This window comes from Xenopus laevis, chromosome 4L (assembly GCF_017654675.1).
Source record: "Xenopus laevis strain J_2021 chromosome 4L, Xenopus_laevis_v10.1, whole genome shotgun sequence".
Lineage (NCBI taxonomy): Eukaryota > Metazoa > Chordata > Amphibia > Anura > Pipidae > Xenopus > Xenopus laevis.
Window position 1 is genome coordinate 33,236,719 of NC_054377.1, and position 19,814 is coordinate 33,256,532.

Below are 19,814 nucleotides of genomic sequence, written 5' to 3' on the forward strand. Positions count from 1 at the left end.
AAATCGCTGCTGCAAAAAGGACTTGGATACGTGCCCATGGTGAGTGGCAATTTATTTTCTCATTTTTTAGACAATTATAAATTTACTAGACAACTAAGACTCAGAGAACGTTTTGGGGGCACTGTGGGTGTATCTGACAATACTCTGGGCGCTAGCACAGTGATTTCTGAAGGTGCCACAGATGCCACGAGCACAGGACCGCGGGAATTGGATGTATCCAATACAAGGGGTTTAGATATTGAGGAGACAAACCCACCCACCACGAGCAGGTTTAAACCAAGGAGTGATTATGATCCATAGTATGAATGCATCTATAAAAACATATAACCGCATGTTAAATATAGACATGTCTACCCACCATAACGTTAAACACAAATGGAGGGGCAATCTCACAGCAGTTGAAAGGGAGGCAATTAAGTCCTTAAAACAAAATACTAATATCATAATCAAAACTGCTGATAAGGGAGGAGGGATAGTAATCGTGGATTACAGCTATTATAGACAAGAGCTTCTATCCCAGTTGTCAGATACATCCAAATACCAGAACTGACCTTTGATCCGACTGAGAAGTTCAGCAGTGAACTGGACACAATTCTGAATATGGCTATGAATAAAAGCTGGATTACAAGAGACATGTTTAAATATTTTTTACCTCTGCATCCTGTTCGACCAGTAATCTATACATTACCAAAAGTGCATAAGGATGCCCAAAGACCACCAGGGTGGCCAATAATTTCGCCCAATGGATCACTTAATGAGGGCATAGCCGAATATGTGGATTATGTATTACAGCCATGCATCCAGAATATTTATGGCTATGTAAAAGATACAAATGACTTTTTGCATGTCGTACAAAGTATTGATTTAGACATATCACGGATGATACTGGTTACAATGACGTGCAGAGTCTCTACACCTGCATCCCACATGATGCTGGTATGGAGGCTGTGCGTGAGCTAATAACCAGAAATCCATTGTACAAAGGGCCTCCAATCAAATTTTTGCTCACATTAATATAGTTCATTCTACACAAGAACTATTTCATATTTGAGACCAATTTTTATGTACAAAGCACGGGGACAGCGATGGGGTCAAAAGTGGCCCCAGTATACGCGAATGCATATATGTGTAAATTTGAAAAGGATTACATACTAAGTCACCCTCTAATTCAGGCAACATGGAGCCTTCTATAGGAGGTATATCGATGACCTGTTCTTCCTATAGTTAGGTCCCTCCAGAGACCTAGAGGAGTTTGTAGAGCAATTGAATAGATTGGACAGCCCTGTAAAATTTACTGTAAAATATGACTTGCAATGTATGAACTTTTTGGATGTAGAGTTACTGTATATAAGGATAAAGGGTCACTACAGACACGCATCTACACGAAACCTACGGATAGGAACACCCTAGTACACTACCATAGTAACCACCCAAAACACCTACTGAACTCCCTCCCCAAGTCGCAAATGTTGAGTGTAGTAAGAATAGATAGTGATCGAGCTAAGAGAGACGAAGACTTGTTGGATATGCAGGACAAATTTTTGAAGAGGGGATACCCAGCGCAACTACTATCAGACACTAGAAATTGGGCACTCTCCCTGGATCGCACTGAGGTTATGGGTGAGCAGTCAAGACTAAAGGGAAGTAATAAAACTAACAGGAAGAAAGATCTTTATTATGTTAGTCAGTACGATATGAACAGTATGTCCATTAAAAAAAGTGTGGTAGAGCACTGGCCCACGGATGAGGCTATTTCCAAATACCTGCTTTTGAAACCGAAATTTAGTTTCAAAAGGGGTAGAAACTTAAAAGAAACTTTGAGCCCCTCCGATCCTGTGGATAAATACAAAAAAGCTAATTTACAACATTTTTTGTCTAAACGACCAGGGGTGTACAAGTGTACAGGCTGTGTGATGTGTGGAACTTTGATACAAGGGACCCACTTTACCCACCCACAGACAGGCAGGAAATATACTATTCGACAGAAATTGACATGTGACTCAACAATGGTGGTATACATAATAAAATGCCCATGTGGACTAGTGTACTGCGGGAAAACCATCAGACAATTGAAAGAGCGTATTGCAATGCACAGGTCAAGTATAAGAGTGGCTCTAGATCCAGATAGACTGCAAAAAACAGGACATCGCCCAACAGCCTGTAGTGAAGCATTGGGCCGAAGCAAGGCACACTCCAGCTAGAAGCTCTTGTCTATAATAGCTGTAATCCATGATTACTATCCCTCCTCCCTTATCAGCAGTTTTGATTATGATATTAGTATTTTGTTTTAAGGACTTAATTGCCTCCCTTTCAACTGCTTTGAGATTGCCCCTCCATTTGTGTTTAACGTTATGGTGGGTAGACATGTCTATATTTAACATGCGGTTATATGTTTTTATAGATGCATTCATACTATGGATCATAATCACTCCTTGGTTTAAACCTGCTCGTGGTGGGTGGGTTTGTCTCCTCAATATCTAAACCCCTTGTATTGGATACATCCAATTCCCGCGGTCCTGTGCTCGTGGCATCTGTGGCACCTTCAGAAATCACTGTGCTAGCGCCCAGAGTATTGTCAGATACACCCACAGTGCCCCCAAAACGTTCTCTGAGTCTTGGTTGTCTAGTAAATTTATAATTGTCTAAAAAATGAGAAAATAAATTGCCACTCACCATGGGCACGTATCCCAAGTCCTTTTTGCAGCAGCGATTTCTCTGGGTGTGTAAGCTGGTGTGAAGACAAGTTGAATATCAGATCTTCCTCTGTCTGTATCCGTTGTGGTCGGGTGCCTGCGGGCGCACTTGCGACCCCCGCGACGGGAGGCCTTCCTGGGTCCTTGCTGTTGCATTGGCGTTCCCCTAAAAAAGAAATCTGTGGGCTTGGCGATTCTTGTGCGCTCATCTCCCCTTCGCTTTCCGACGCTGCACTGGTTGCGGAGCGTGCTGGGGATCTCCGTGTTCTCCATTCCACTCTGCGTCTGCTCACTTCCGTTCCCTGCTGCCAGCGGTGCACCGTGTTCTCTTTGTAATCCTGAACGACCAGGGGTTTATAAGTGTACATCTTCATAACCAGGGGTGTACAAATGTACAGGCTGTGTGATGTGTGGAACTTTGATACAAGGGACCCACTTTGCTCACCCACAGACAGGCAGGAAATATACTATTCGACAGAAATTGACATGTGACTCAACAATGGTGGTATACATAATAAAATGGCCATGTGGACTAGTGTACTGCGGGAAAACCATCATACAATTGAAAGAGTGTATTGCAATGCACAGGTCAAGTATAAGAGCAGCTCTAGATCCAGATAGACTGCAAAAAATAAGAGCAAAAAACAGGACATCGCCCAACACCCTGTAGCGAAGCATTGGGCTGAAGCAAGGCACAGTCCAGCGGCATTCAGGTGCATGCCAATTGACCAGATATCCAAAAAACCTAGAGGGGGAAACTATGATGATATGCTTCTGAAGAAAGAAGCATTCTGGATACATGAGCTAGACTGTGTGGCACCCAAGGGGTTAAGTGGGCAATTAACCCTTAATGGTTTCCTAACTTAAAGTTTTTCCACACTCAATTGAAAATGACAAATAGAGAAACGAAACATGATAACAAAATGTGTAACAGAGTATGAGTAGCAACAATGTTTATAATATATATTCTTTTCTTTTAGATGGAGATTATAGCTCTACTATGCTGAGACAAAGTAAGCAGTCCAGTAAGAGACTAAAGAATTTTCTTTGCAAAATATTTTTTTATTGTTTTTAATTAATTATTTTTGGCACACATTGTAAACATATACAATTAAATCTTTTTAATCACACATGATCACATGATCATATACGATCATGTAAAATTCCCCACAAAAATGGAAATCACAGGCATTATTATACAAAAAGAGAAAATGGTGAAATTGGTACAATGCTGACACCTAAAGACTAGATTTGGAATTGAAACACATTGCTTGGTTGAATGTATTAGGACACCTATTTGCATTAATTGATTGTTAATGACGTCATCTTGACACCCACTTTTTTTGAATTTAAACACCCACATAACCACTTGCACTTATCCTTGATAAAGGCCCTAATGTGGGCCGAAACGTTGGACACGTGAGTGATGTTGAAATAAACCTTTTTCTGATTAAAGATTTGGTGTGCTGGTCCATTTTGAACATTGTATACTCTGACTGACCAAGCAATAAAATAATATATATATATATATATATATATATATATATATATATATATATATATACATATACATACATACAGAAATTAGTTGGGCAAAATTAAAGAGCATCATATCTCCATTCATCACATACTACTAGTTTGCGTGGTTTTTGGCTTGCCAAATGAGTAGTTTTGCAATTGCTGCACTTGAACCTTCTCCCCTTCTGCAGCTTTTGGTGTCTTGGGAACATCCCATATAAAACCATTGTCTGTGGAAGCCTCTGCTGACAATTCCTTTATGCTGGTGTCCCATCTGTCTCTCCACTGGCATGTGACTTGTGGGTGGTATTTGATGATGTCATGGGTATCCGGAGAGTGACTTCCTTCACACTTGATGCAGTGGTAAACTTTACTGCTGTACCCCAAAGTCTAAAGTAGTGTTTTGTGTATGTTGACTTCTGCACCACTAAAACTGTTACACAGAAATTAACTGATAATAAAAAAAAAACTACAGAGAGAGAGAGAAAGATATTGTCCTGTGCAGACCTGCTGTTTTTCTGGAAAACTAATTTACTACATGGCTCACTGGGGTAATATAAATAATGTGGTGTATTATGTTTTGTTAGTAGGAAAAGGGGTTAAGTCTTCAGCACTGATCTAAAAGATACAATATAATGCTGTCTTTCAGAATAGCATAGTTGTGGAAATACCAGCATATCAGAACAAGTCCATAACAGCAGATGTCCAAGTGCAGTTTTATGTGTGTAATGGGAAAAGAAAAAGAAGCCAGTCTCAAAGATTGAACTACACTCCAGGTCAGTTATCTCAAATATCATTTGATGGCATGACAAATGTTTGATTTAAAATGTTAGACCTGTATTTTTTTTGTGGTGATTAGTGTTAAATGTTACAAATAGGAAGAGGTTACAGTGCGCATCCTATTCTCTGGGCTAGGTCGTGGGTGGGGAGAACAGGACCTGTGACCCGAAGATTTTGTGCAGGAACCGGCCCAAACCCGCATGCCCGGGTTTCGGGCTGGCCTGCACATCACAAATTCCAGTATCTTATTAGTTATTTCCCCCCTCAAAAAGCTTTCCTGCCACCATGTTTGAATAATAGAATCACAGAGCTGAGCCCTATTTGTACCAGGTGAATACAATCCGGTCCTGGACCAGTGGCGTATCTAGGGGACACGGGCATCTCCAGTGGTCCCAGGTTCAGTCACATCTGCTGCTCCCCTGGTAGTTATGTCACTGTCCATATTTAATTTATTAGAATCTGGTCTATTAAAAAGGACGCCATTATCAAATGACTCCTCAGTTGTGTGAGGTTGGCTTTGTAATTAAGCTAATATCAAGTTTTAATTTGAGTATTGATTAAGACATGGGTCAGCAATCCACTTGAAAAACAAACACTTAGGGCCTTATTTATTACAATTCAGATTTGTGTAATTTTAGAGGTTATTTGAACCTTGACTAAACTTCCATTTTTAAAAAGCTTGCATATTTCCTTAAAAAATCTGAATATAAAGAACAGAACGACTACAAGTACAAAATCCTTGAAATCCTCATCTTCATAACAATTGTTGTGCAATTACAAGCAAAAAAAACCTGTGAATCTCTAAAACCTGAAATTAAATTAATATTTTACAATTTGTCAAGGACAGCTCCCATTTACTCCGACATGACCTCATCAGGTTTTAGATGGGAAGTTTTGTATCTGGGGTTTTCATGGCTTTTGCATTTAAAGGAGAACTAAAAAATAATATGGCTAGAAATGCCATATTATATACTGAATTTATTGAACCAGCACAAAGGTTCAGCATCCCTATTGTAGTAATGGTCCAGGCCTTCAAAGTTGTTACAAGAGCTTCCCATTTTGGATTTAGTTAGTAGTGTCTGCAGGGCCGCCATTAGAAATCACGGGGCCCCGTACAACAAAATTTTTGGGGCCCCCTGGGCCCCGCCCACACTGACGACCAAGCTCCGCCCCATATCCCGCCCACATCGCAGTTAAAAGACCACACAGACATCAGCGCTAAAAAAGTAACCCCCCCCCACACAAGTTGTAAAAAGCTATTGATGGTCAGGGCCCCCTTATAAAAAAAATTGGGGCCCCAAAAAAAAAAAATTAAAATTTTTTTTTTTTTAAAAACATTGGTGGCAGGGGCCCCCTGTTAAAAAAAACTTGGGGCCCCAACAAAAAAAATGTAAAAAAAACTAAAAAATAAACAAACATTGGTGGCAGGGGCCCCCTTCTAAGTTAAAAACAAATTGGGGCCCCAAAAAAAAATTTGAAAAAAAATTAATTTTTTTTTGAAAAAAAAAAAAAACATTGGCGGCAGGGGCCCCCTTATAAGTTAAAAACAAATTGGGGCCCCAAAAAAAAATTTGAAAAAAAATTAATTTTTTTTTGAAAAAAAAAAAAAAACATTGGCGGCAGGGGCCCCCTTATAAGTTAAAAACAAATTGGGGCCCCAAAAAAAAAATTTGGAGAAAAAAAAATTTTTTTGAAAAAAAAAAAAATGGTGGCAGGGGCCCCCTTACAAGTTAAAAACAAATTGGGGCCCCAAAAAAAAATTTTAAAAAAAAATAATTTTTTTTTGAAAAAAAAAAAAAACTGGTGGCAGGGGCCCCCTTACAAGTTAAAAAAATTTGGGGCCACCAAAAAGAAAATTAATTTTTTTTTTAAAAAAAAAAACCCAAAAAAAAACAATGGTGGCAAGGGGCCCCTTACGAGTTAAAAAAAAAATTGGGGCCCCAAAAACAAAAGTTTTAAAAAAAAGATTGGTGGCAGGGGCCTATAGAATATTAAAATAATACATTGGTGGCCAGGGGATTAAAAAAAAAAAAAAAACACAAACTGGTGTTCAGTAGAATTGAACTCATGGCTTCAGTACTTCAACTTCGCCTCCTTTCGTGACTTCGGGTCTTTTCACCGCTTCAGGACTTCGGCTTCGGCTGTTTTCGTGACTTCGGGTCTTTGCGCTGCTTCAGGACTTCGGCTTTGGCTGTTTTCGTGACTTCGGGTCTTTTCGGCGCTTCGTGACTTCGGGACTTCGGCTTTTTCCGTGACTTCGGGTCTTTTCGTCGCATCGGCTTCGGCTTTTCGGCACTTCCGCATTCGGCACTGAAGAGGCAAGACGTACGGCTCGGGCGCTCGTAAGGGGGGCCCGGATCTTCAAAAAAATGCAGCGCTGCCGGGCCCCCCTTCATGCCCGGGCCCGGTACGCTTGTCCCCCCTGTCCCCCCCTGATGGCGGCCCTGAGTGTCTGCGACACACATGCTCGGTGTGCCTTGAGCAGCTGCTGAGAAGCTAAGCCCTAGGTTGTTGCAAATCATCAAGCAGGAAATGAGGTTTGCCTGTCATATAAGCTGATGCTACAGAACTGATTATTAAATTATAATGTGAATTGTGCTAGTTTCTGAGCTGCTATGTAACAGTCATTATTGTATTGTATTATTGTATATTGTGACATTGATGTTGTATATATTTAGTATCTTGTTTGTCAGCCCTAAAGCACAGATAACTGACAGCAGCACAGAGCATGTGCAGTGAATCTGTAGAAAAGAAGATGGGGAGCTGCTGTAGAATCTTTGGAAACACAGATCTTTACTGCTAAAGGGCTGATGTTTGCATTGGGCTGGTATAGAAGTCCTAAAACATAATGTACAACATTTCTACCCTATATATTTTGTTCAGCTTTAAAGGGATTCTGTCTTGAATGTTTCAAAACGCATCAGTTAATAGTGCTGCTGCAGCAGACTTCTGCACTGAAATCTGTTTTTGAAAAGATTTTTTTTAAAATTTAACATTTTTATAAAATAAAAAAAACATAAAATGCAGGATTTATAGATCTAACATTTTTGGATTTGAGGAAATATATGAATGTTAATAAATCAGCCACATAATCTATTACTAATAATGGGTGAAGTGTTTCAATACAAAATCTCTTTCTGTCTCCATAGTTTTATTGAAGCATGAAAACTTAGAAGATGCAGATCTGCAAGAAGCTACAGCAGTTTCTGTAGCTAAGGGGAGAAGCATTTCTGATCTTCGCACGATTCATACCAACCTAATTTTCCAAGACCAAATATCCATTTGTAAAACTCTTAAATCTCCATCTCCACCTGGTGTAGGATGCCCTAATCAGTCAACATTTACATCTTCTCTAAAGCATGAGGTTCCACATATATTAGGTAGGTATTTTTACTAAGGAAATAACTTTCACCCTCTGACTTTACAGCAACCAAATGATTGGCTTTTGGTCCTATGAAGTGAGCTGGTGAAATCTATTTATCTAATTTGGTCAGGGGCTCATGACCATAATATGTCAGCAAGATGTAAGTGGTAAGTGGCATCACTCATCCAGCTCTAGTTTAGATTCTTTATGCACTGCATTTGCTAATACACTTGTCATTACAGTACAATCGGTTTATCACAAGCATTTTTCATAATCCCAAGCAAAATATCATGATTTCAAGTCTATGTACAGATATTTCACTTATTCCTGTTAAATCTTTCTCTTACCATACTTCAGAACCATGCACCAGCTCTTCCCCATGCACTGCTGACTCTGAAACCATGGAAAACTATCCAGTCTCCATCTATTCATCTCTTGAGAAGCAGTCCATACCTTACCAGTGTTTCAGCTCCGATATACCCATATTACCATCATCATCTCTTACTGCCATGCCCCACTGTGGACAACCATCTTCTCACACTCATGATTGCAGGCAAAGGGGTAATTCCTTGTCTCCTACCATTACTCGCCACAGACAGAACTCCACTTCATCCCATCCCACTGATATATCTCTGGGCATTAAATCTGAGCTTGTGGACAGTGATATAAACTTTCAGACTACAGACCCGCAGGATATCACTTTGGATGATGGTAAGAGAAGGCAGCATGTTGTAAAAAGTACATAAAATCAATGAGTAGACAGCACCACACGTGAATTATTTCTTAAAAAGCCTTTATTCCAAAAGGGCTTTATTTTGGACAGAAAAACAATAGCGACGTTTCAGGCTCACAATCGCCTTTTTTCAAGCTACTGAATGCAAGTTAGTGAAAACATTTTATATCCTCTATCCTCCATCTAGTGGCCAATTCATATACAAAAACACAGCTGAATTACCTTAAAATTATGGTTATGCACATTATTGCAACATCAATATGTAACATTGTATATAGCAAATCCATCCTGATAAATCACTTGGACCTATCCATAGATACATCAATCCAAATTCTAAAAAAATATATATATATATAAAAAAACTCTTAAAATACTGTGCAAGATAAATAATTTATCGAAAGATTTTATGCAATTTGTACTCCCTGTTAAGACCAGATGGGGTAAGTGTGCCTAGCATTGAATCCACATGGCTTCTCTTTTAAGTAGTTCTTTTAATCTGTTGCCCCGTCTATGTATAATTGGGACCCCATCTACCACCTGATATTTTAACTGCTGGACTCCATGTCCTTTCTCCACGAAATGGCAGGCCACAACTTGTTCTGTCTTATTAGTTTTAATTGCAGACTTATGTTCGCGTATGCGATCTTTGACCATGCGGGACGTTTGTCCCACATACTGCAGGCTACACGGGCACTTAATCACATTAACCACAAATCATCATTATCATTTATTTATATAGCGCTGTCAAGATACGCAGTGCTTTATAAATGTGGAAGAACAGGTGAAATGTCCCTTAATCTTTATCGGGGTGCCTTTGTGTGAGTGATAAATTACCTCACCACGTTGGCAGTTGAAGCAGCAATTACATGCTAAGCAAGGGAAAGTGCCATTTTTAATAGGTCTTCGTGCTTGCTGTAAAAAATACAAAAACATTCAAAAGTAGCTATAGTTTAATTAGATTGTATTACATATCAGTGGATGTTTCAGTGTACTAATTCAATGTACATTTAGAGGGTTATTATTTATTATACTAAAATCCCAATTGATCTCATTTACCTTATTTATTATTAGAAAAGCTTGATTTAATTGGTTCGGATAAAAACTTGATAAAATCAAGGGGAAACCTGAATCGTACATTTCCCCCCCCCCCTTCCAAAAAGAAACTTCCAAATAGGATAGGGACCTCTGCTCTGCCATTGACTTAAACATAACCTTTGCAGGACTGAGATGACAGATTTTCGGATTTGGGCTTTTTGTAGCTTCAGGCTTTAATAAATCTTGAAAAATTTGAGTTTTTAAAAAAAAAATGAAAAATTTGAGTTTTGCCCCAAAAAACCCAACCAGATAAATTCGGAGTTTAGTAAAAAAAAAAACTTTAGTATTAGCAGCAAAACTTTATTATAGGATTAGTGGCAGGTTGGGTCATATGCAGAATATTTTGCTGTTATATAAATAAAGGATAATCATTTACAAACTAGAAACAGTACTGAAAAAACTTACCTTTTATGAAATTTTTTTGTATCCCTGTACAGGTAAAACTACCATTTTTGAAGGGGCCTGTCACCCAACAACTTTTTGTACAAAAATAATTTTATGTAACTATACAATATACATCAACATTTTCAATGTATAAAAAGTTATTTGAAAATGTAATTGTTATTAAAAGCAGTATATGTCTGACAGTTTACATTCTCTGCACTCGTGGATCTGACACATGAAACAATATTACAAACCATCTGATTAAAGGAGATTTGATTCAATTTACACAGTTTTTATAGACAGAGAACATAAAAAGGATAAACAAACATTGAAAAAAAAAAAATTGATGGGCACTGATTCAGATGATAACAGTAGTAGAGACTACTAGTTGAATACATTAATATTTGTTCTTCCTCTTTTATAGTGGCTGAGATTATAAGACGTGACATGTCTCACTAAGCTGCAAGGATGCCAGGAATATACTAAAAGCCCTTGGATCACAGCATTTCTAAATCAGACGCTGTCTGGATGGAGAGAACTTGTGAAAATAACTTCCCCTTTCTATTTCTGAACATTTACTTATGAACCACAGATTTGTATACTTCTGGCTCCTATGTCCCACAAAATTCAGAGAATTTGTATAGTGGAAATCATGAGGGCTTATTTACTAACATCAGGTACAAAGGCTACCTGCACTTATGTGCTCCAATTGCGCCCATCAGCATGCAGTACACTTCACGGTTATGCTTGTTGTTGGTGCAGAGATGCTTCACTCTGTGCCCTTGTGCCAGCTTTTGCACTGAACCCCTTGTGTCCCCAGGCTCTACTTTTTTTCACGTCACAAATGACAAACAAGCAAGGGGCATGAGAGGGGGTGCCTAGGTCCTGCTAATGTAACCCTCTCTTCTATGCATAATTGGCAGGCATGGGAAGTGCTTGATACAGAAACAAGTGCAACTGTTTACACTTCATTCAGGGAGCGCAAACAGTTGCAACTGTAGCAGGCAGGTACATTGTAAAAACTAACCTGGTAATGTACGTTTGCACACATCTAGTAACTCATAGCAACCAATCAGATGTTTGTTTTCAAACATCTGGCCAGTAAATGTTACCTGTTGATTGGTTACTAGACACGTAGTGCCTTTTATTACACAACCCTATTAAGTTTGCCCAGGTGCAATAGGAACCGATCAGCTGGTAGAATAAAATGGTCAACTGTTTAAAAGTAAACCTCCTAGTAATTGCAAAGGGTTACTGCTAATGGTAAACATAATACCTTTTACTACATATGGGGGTTAGTATTTTAGGCTTGCTTATTGCACTTTGCGCTTTGCCCCATTTGTAATGATCCCTAATAGACTCTTTTGTTGGATCAATTTACAAAGTGTTTAATGTTCTCTGTCTATTCATAATACAGGGTTTAACTAAAATAAGTAATTGTTGGAAATCACAATTCATATTTCACTGCAAAAATATTTAGAAACTTAGGGGCAAATTTATTAAGGTTCGAGTTGTGTTTTCCATGAAATTTCGAGTTGATTTTTTTTGTGTTAAACAAAAACGCAAATTTTTCAAGTTTTTTAAAAAATCTAATTTTTCTAGATTTATTATCAAATTTTTCTAGCTTGGAAATACACCATCCAAACCCTGTCGAGGTAATGTAGGAGTCAATGGCAGAGGTCCCTTGAACCGTTTGAAGATGTACTGTATAACCTGCATGATGTAATTTGAGCGATTTACAGAACTTTTTTTCGATTTTTTTTTCAATTCAAGTTTTTTCTTAAATAAGATACCATTCAAGTTGTGAGTTCAAAACATTTGATAAATAATCCCCTTAGAATATGTTGTATGAGTTTGATGTTAAATGAAAAACTTCACACACACAAAATTGTAATGTTTTGGGGAAGATGTTAAAAAAAAAAAATAAAAATGCTTGGAATAAAAAAAAAAAATGAAAGACCTGTGAAGACGAATGCACTTTTGTTACCACAGTAACCCACTCGGGGCATTTACCTTGCTTAAAAGATCACCGGCACACAGGAGTTTGTTCAGCAGGGCAAGCCCTTGCAATTTTAATAATGCAGTGCAACGTTTTGGGGCACACCCCTTTGTCAAGCAGGGGCATGCCCCGAAACGTTGCACTGCATTATTAAAATTGCAAGGGCTTGCCCTGCTGAACAAACTCCTGTGTGCCGGTGATCTTTCCGCGTACCCTGACTGGGTGGTTGCCGATTCCCCTACTGCCGAACACCAGGAAGCTCTGCTCAGGTTTGTGAGGTGTGCGGTTTCTCCAAATTGCCTTGCTTAAAGGGGACATGTCACCTAGACATAAAAAGCTGTATTATAAAAGTAATTTTAAAATTAAGCAAGAAACCCAAATTCTTTTTTCATTCAAAAATCCATACCCATTATAAACTCATTTAAAGGACAAGGAAAGTCTGTGGAACACTAAGGGGGTTATTTCCTAAGATCTGAATGCCCGAAATTCCCTGAAATCAAAAAAAATTGTGATTTGTTGTGTTATAATAGGCTTAAAAAATGGATAAAATTATGGATAAAAAGCTCGAATATAAAACCATGGCATCTCAAACCTGTCGAGGTTGCATAAAAGTCAATGGGAACAGTCCCATTGATTTTTGGTTGTGTCGGGGGTTTTCAGAGCTTTCGTGAGTTTTCGGGGAAATTCCAAGAAAAAATCGTGAAAATCATAGCTTTTCCCGCAAGGGTAATTTTCGGCCAAATGTAATAATAAATAAGGTGTTAAAAACCCGAGCGGGTTAGATCGGAGTTTGTTACAGCCGATATTGACATAAATTCGGACCTTGATAAATAACCCCATAAATCTTCTAATAAAAGTTACCTTAGTCCTGTAAGTACAGTTGCTTAATCCGCATCACACTCATTTGCCATTTGTCATTTGCCTGCAGCAGTACACAGAAAAAAAGAAATCGCTGACTTCTTTTTGTGAACAACCGATAATCCACTGGACTCTTAAAAAAAGGCCAAGTCTGGGTGTATGCACATTAGATCTTTTTAGCGTGGTGGTGCATACACAGAAGAGCACCTTCAGATAGCTGTATATGAGCTGTACTCTCTACGCAAGAAATCACATCGGCCATATTGATTACGGCATTCTGGCAAATATGCATTGCGGTTTAAAGTTACTATAATAGGCGAATGTAAGCCATGGAGACACTTAACTTAGCGACTATGTTCAGCAGCATATCCTTTATTAGTGGGATAGTTCATGTCAGAAAGACTTTTCTTGTCTTTTAACAATCTCCGCTGTCATATATTGTCTGCCCATCCAGAGGCAGAGCAGGCAGTTTCACTTTCCATTTTGCACTTCCTTGTCACTCCTCACATTCCCCTTCTCTCCTCACCATCTAATTGATTATTATTTGAGGTATTGTGGCATTAATGGGGTTGTTCACCTTCCAAACACTTTTTCCAATTCAGTTGTTTTTAGATTGTTCCCCAGAAATAAAGACTTTTTTCAATTACTTTCCATTATTTATTTATTACGTTTTTTCCAAAATCTAAGTTTAAAGGTGAATGTTAGTGTCTCTGGTATTTCAGTCTGGCAGCTCAGTAATTCAGGTGCAGACTCTGAACTGTTACAATTTTGCAACATTGAGTTGATACATTTCTCAGCAGCATATCTGACGTATTAGCAACAATTGTATCAATTCTAACAGCTGCCTGTAATGAAACCCAGAGATTCTGCTCAGCAGGGACAAAGATAAGAAATGTATCAACTAAATGTATCCATTTGGAACAGTTTACAGCAGGGTTGTCCAACTGGCGGCCCGCGACCCCCCCTTCTGTGCCCCCCAGATGCTGTGTCTGTTTACCATATGTAAAATTTAAAAGGTATCACTACAAAGATAAACTGGTCCCTGCATTGTTTAAACCTGAAATTCAGACTCTAACCCCCTGTATTGTTCACACCTGTGATCCTCCTGTATTGTTCACACTTGTGACACCTCTATTGTTTATATCCTAAAGGCCTTTACTGTTCACACCTGAAACCCAGACTGAAACTGCCCACATTGTTCACCTGTTCACACCTTATTCAAAATGCTAATGGAGCACCAGCACTGTGTCACTGTATGTACATAGTAGAATGATAGCTTTCCTTGTCTCCTGCTCTGTTCTGCCTTCCCTCCCTGCAGGGCCGGAACTAGGGGCAGGCAGAGTAGGCGCCCACCTAGGGCGCAATCATAGGGGGGAACACTTTTAATGGGAATTTCCTTTGTTTTTTAAACCCTGATTTGTTTGGCCTTTAATAGTTTTTCAACTTTCCAAACAGAATCACTCCCCAGCTCCCTTTTGGCAGCTGCTGGCACATGTACATATTTGTGGGCAATATCTTGGCTGCTACTTGCACAGGTAAACAGATGATATGATGGATATTTGTCTGCTGCTGGCACAAGCAGGGCCGCCATCAGGGGGGGACAGGGGGGACAAGCGTACCGGGCCCGGGCATGAAGGGGGGCCCGGCAGCGCTGCATTTTTTGAAGATCCGGGCCCCCCTTACGAGCGCCCGAGCCGTACGTCTTGCCTCTTGCGTGCCGAATGCGGAAGTGCCGAAAAGCCGAAGCCGATGCGCCGAAAAGACCCGAAGTCACGGAAAAAGCCGAAGTCACGAAGCGCCGAAAAGACCCGAAGTCACGAAAACAGCCGAAGCCGAAGTCCTGAAGCAGCGCAAAGACCCGAAGTCACGAAAACAGCCGAAATTGAAGTCCTGAAGCGGTGAAAAGACCCGAAGTCACGAAAGGAGGCGAAGTTGAAGTACTGAAGCCATGAGTTCAATCCTACTGAACACCGGTTTGTGTTTTTTTTTTTTTTTAATCCCCTGGCCACCAGTTTTTTAATATTATTTAATATTATTTTAATATTCTTTAGGCCCCTGCCACCAATCTTTTTTTTAAAACTTTTTTTTTGGGGCCCCAATTTTTTTTTTAACTCGTAAGGGGCCCCTTGCCACCATTGTATTTTTTTGTTTTTTTTTTAAAAAAAAAATTAATTTTCTTTTTGGTGGCCCCAAATTTTTTTAACTTGTAAGGGGGCCCCTGCCACCAGTTTTTTTTTTTTTTTTTTTTTTCAAAAAAAAATTATTTTTTTTTCAAATTTTTTTTTGGGGCCCCAATTTGTTTTTAACTTATAAGGGGGCCCCTGCCACCAATGTTTGTTTATTTTTTAGTTTTTTTACATTTTTTTTTGTTGGGGCCCCAAGTTTTTTTTAACTTATAAGGGGGCCCCTGCCACCAATGTTTTTTAAAAAAAAAAATTTAATCTTTTTTTTTGGGGCCCCAATTTTTTATAAGGGGGCCCTGACCATCAATAGCTTTTTACAACTTGTGTGGGGGGGGTTACTTTTTTAGCGCTGATGTCTGTGTGGTCTTTTAACTGCGATGTGGAGTAGGCGGGATATGGGGTGGAGCTTGGTCGTCAGTGTGGGCGGGGCCCAGGGGGGCCCCAAAAATTTTGTTGTACGGGGCCCCGTGATTTCTAATGGCGGCCCTGGGCACAAGTACATATATGGAGGCAATAATGTGTATTTTTTGGCTGATGCTGGCACAGGTACAGATTGGGGGCAATATAAGGGATTGGCTGCTGCTGGCTCAGGTACATGGGGCAATATGGTTGATTTTTGGCTACTGCTGGAACAGATACAAATTGGGGCAATATGATGGATTATTTTGGTTGATGCTGGCATAGGTACAGATTGGGGGTAAAAATATGATGGATGTTTTGGCTTATGCTGGCACAAGTACAAATTGGGGCCTGGGGGCAATCTGAGGGATTGACTGCCATTCGCATATGGTACAAATGGAGGTAATATGATAGGTGCTGGCACAGGTACAGGGGGCTATATGACTGGTAAGGTGGGAAATGGTAATGCAGGACTGGGTGGGGGCACTGATTGAAGCCCTTGTCTAGGGTGCAAAAATACCTTGGCCCGGCCCTGCCTCACTGTGTGTGCCATTTTATGCTTGCCCAGTGCTGCTTGGGTGTGCCATTCTCTGCTTGCCCAGTGCTGCTTGGGTGTGCCATTCTCTGCTTGCCCTATGCTGCCTGTGGAATGTAAGCCTGTTAGGGGTTTGTTAGTATTTGGAAATTGTTGTTAAGGGCCCCATATCATGTGTTGGGGGGTTGTTGTATTATCCACAGGGGAGGATGAGGCATATGGATTTAAGGGTATGTTTTTGACATGACTTCAATTTTTCACATATGAGTGATGAGGTATTTGCCTGCAGTGAGCACCAACCATTTGGTTTTTTGGTGTACTACCACCGTCATTGTGGATATGATCTTAAAAGTACTTGTGGTAATATGGGTGGTAAAATTTTGGCCCTCGGTACCACAGCACTGGTTTACAGGCAGTGCCGTGCCACGCTGGGCAGGCCCACATGGCAGGCCTGGCACTCGCGGCGTGTGTATAGTGTGCGCGCATTTGTACTCGCATGCGCAAATTTGCGTGCGCATGCGCGAATTTGAGCTTGCATTTGCGCATGTGCAGAAGCGCACGAAGCACGAAAAGTCGACAAGAGAAGGGAACCGGACTTGGGGTAGGCGACAGAGGAGGTACGTGCCTGGCGCCCTCCCAGCTCTGCGCCCTAGGCACGTGCCTACTCTGCCTACCCCTAGTTCCTCCCCTGTTTAGAGGATCGACGACCCCCCTCCCAGAGCTGCTTCAGAAGGAGAGAAATGACACTTTACACTTCAATATTAGAAAAACTGTCACACATAGAAAATAGAAAGTTATTGGAAAAAGTTATTTCTGGTGATCTATCTGAAAACAACTAGTTGTTTGAAGGTGAACAGCCCCTTTAAGGAAAACCTTTCCCACTGGTCAAAAAAACACCCTCTATCCTCAAGGTCCTATTGAGGATAATGCAAAATCAAAGGAATAAATGAATTGGTGTATTTTAAGATCAATGTATTCATAAAAGTATATAATTTATTTATCAAACATAATTATTAAAAACTGGCCGGCCAAGAAACACAATAAATAGACAATCAATAAAATTACATAAAAACAATTATTAAGTTACTCTAGGTGGGTGGTTAAATTTTAATAATGCAATATATACTCCTTGGTTATGAAAATATATGAAATAGCAAGGAAAGCTGTGAGTTAAAGTTCTCTAACTTAGAAAAGTTTTTTTTGTGTTTAGGGTGTGCGTTATAGTTCTCCAATTCAGTAAATCGGTACAAGGTACTTCTCTCAGTGGATTATCAAGATAATTTGTATAAGGCTATAGATGAAAATCAGGTTTCCAAAGGGATTTGCTGGGACGTCCCCCATTCCCTCCACTTTTCCAGCTGTAAATGCCCCCCAAAATAATTGGATTGATCTCACCAGATCCAGGGCCGGATTTACATAGTGGCACCCCTAGGCCCACTGCCGTTCGTCGCCCCTGTCCCCTCCACTTTATTCGTGCAAATTTTTATCATCTGGACCGGAGCAATGGGTATTGGCGCATGGGAAATTTAAAAAATTATTGTATCTCCAGTGCATCCCAAGTGTTTTTGAACCAATGTGGATGTGGTTGGGCAGCATGCCGCCCCCCTAAAATCCTGCTACCCTAGGCCCGGGCCTAGATGGCCTTTCCACAAATCCGGGCCTGACCAGATCCTGCCTTCAGGTCATTTTTTGGAGGCACAGCCTGGCATAGACTTGCAGTGATAACCAGCCTGTTCACGATTTCTCCACTTTGCATGTACCTTTTTCCCGAAGATCCAAGATGGCGCCTGGTTCACTTCAGCGCATGCGTTCCACTGCAGAGCGCAATTCTCAGATTTTCCTCACGATTTCCACTGTTTTACCGATTTTCATGGTCTTCACGATTTAACAGTTCACTAAGTACAGGCAAACTGCAGATTTTCAAGATTTTTTCGATATTAGCGTAAAAACACAAAAAATAATAATCCAACCTAATCCACCCCACCTGGGTGCTGCCGCACTAAATTGTGAAGACCGTGAAAATCGGCATAACAGTGGAAATCGGGAGGAGATTTGAAGAATTGCGCTCCGCAGTGTAACGCACGCACTGAAGTGAACCAGGCGCCATCCTGGATATTCGGAGAAAAAGGTACCTGCAAAATGGAGAAATAGTGAACAGGCTGGTTATCACTGGAAGTCTATGCTTGGCTGTGCCTCAGTGGAAAGACCGGAACGCAGGATCTGGTGAGATCAATACAATTATTTTGAGGGGCATTTACAGCAGAAAAAAAGAGAAGGGAGTGGGGGACACCCCAGCAACCATTGGAAACCTGTTTTTCATCTGCCTTGTACGTTATACTGATTTACTGAATTGGAGAACACCCACCTGGAGTAACTTGATAATTGTTTTTATGTAATTTTATTGATTGTATATGTATTGTGTTTCTTGGCTGGCCAGTTTTTAAGAATTTAGCTTGATAAATAAACTATATACTTTTTTGAATACATTGGTCTTAAAATACACCTTTAATTTATTCCATTTTGGTGCATAAACAAGATTTTGCCTTATTAACAATGCCCACAAGATGGTGCCTGCCTGCTTCATGTGATTTTGAATTCCAAGATTTATAAAGTGTAAGTGAAGATTATTTTGCTTGACTAACATCATAAAGTAGGAGTTGGAATTAGTTCTTAGTGTGACAGATCCCCTTTAATTACCTTCACTACAATTTGGGGCACATTTACGAAGGGTCGAATATCGAGGGTTAATTAACCCTTGATATTCGACCATCGAAGTAAAATCCTTCGACTTTAAATATTGAAGTCGAAGGATTTACTGCAAATACTTTGATCGATCGATCGATAGAAGGAAAATTCGTTCAATCGAACGATTAAATCCTTCAAATCGACCGTTTCAAAGGATTTTAATCCATCGATGGAACGATTTTCCTTCGATCAGCTTAGAAAACTTATGGGGAAGGTCAACATAGGCTAACATTGTAGCTCGGTAGGTTTAAAGTGGCGAAGTATGTAGTCGAAGTTTTTTTTAAAGAGACAGTACTTCGACTATCGAATAGTCGAACGATTTTTAGTTCGAATCGAAGGTCGAAGTAGCCTATTCGATGGTTGAAGTACCCAAAAAAACTTCGAAATTCGAAGTTTTTTTCCTTCGAATCCTTCACTGGAGCTTAGTAAATGTGCCCCATTGTATGAAGAATAAGGTTATAAAAATCCCAATTTGGATCATTATCACCCTCATGACACTTCTTCATGGAATGTAGGAAATCACGTATA

General features: G+C 39.9%; 1 protein-coding gene across 2 annotated transcripts in view; it reads left to right on the forward strand.

Annotated features, from left to right (window-relative positions):
* The window catches only part of nfatc3.L (nuclear factor of activated T cells 3 L homeolog), a 50,790-nt gene extending 38,271 nt beyond the window's left edge, over window positions 1-12,519 (forward strand). Inside the window, exons 8-11 of one of the 2 annotated variants that reach the window (XM_018257762.2) lie at window positions 4,861-4,987; window positions 8,141-8,371; window positions 8,713-9,066; window positions 10,992-12,519. In XM_018257762.2, the coding sequence (XP_018113251.1) occupies window positions 4,861-4,987; window positions 8,141-8,371; window positions 8,713-9,066; window positions 10,992-11,026 (747 nt within the window). In that variant the 3' untranslated portion in view covers window positions 11,027-12,519. The remainder of the gene's footprint in view (window positions 1-4,860; window positions 4,988-8,140; window positions 8,372-8,712; window positions 9,067-10,991) is intronic. The other variant, XM_018257763.2, reaches the window with a different exon arrangement.
* Window positions 12,520-19,814: the final 7,295 nt, after the last annotated feature.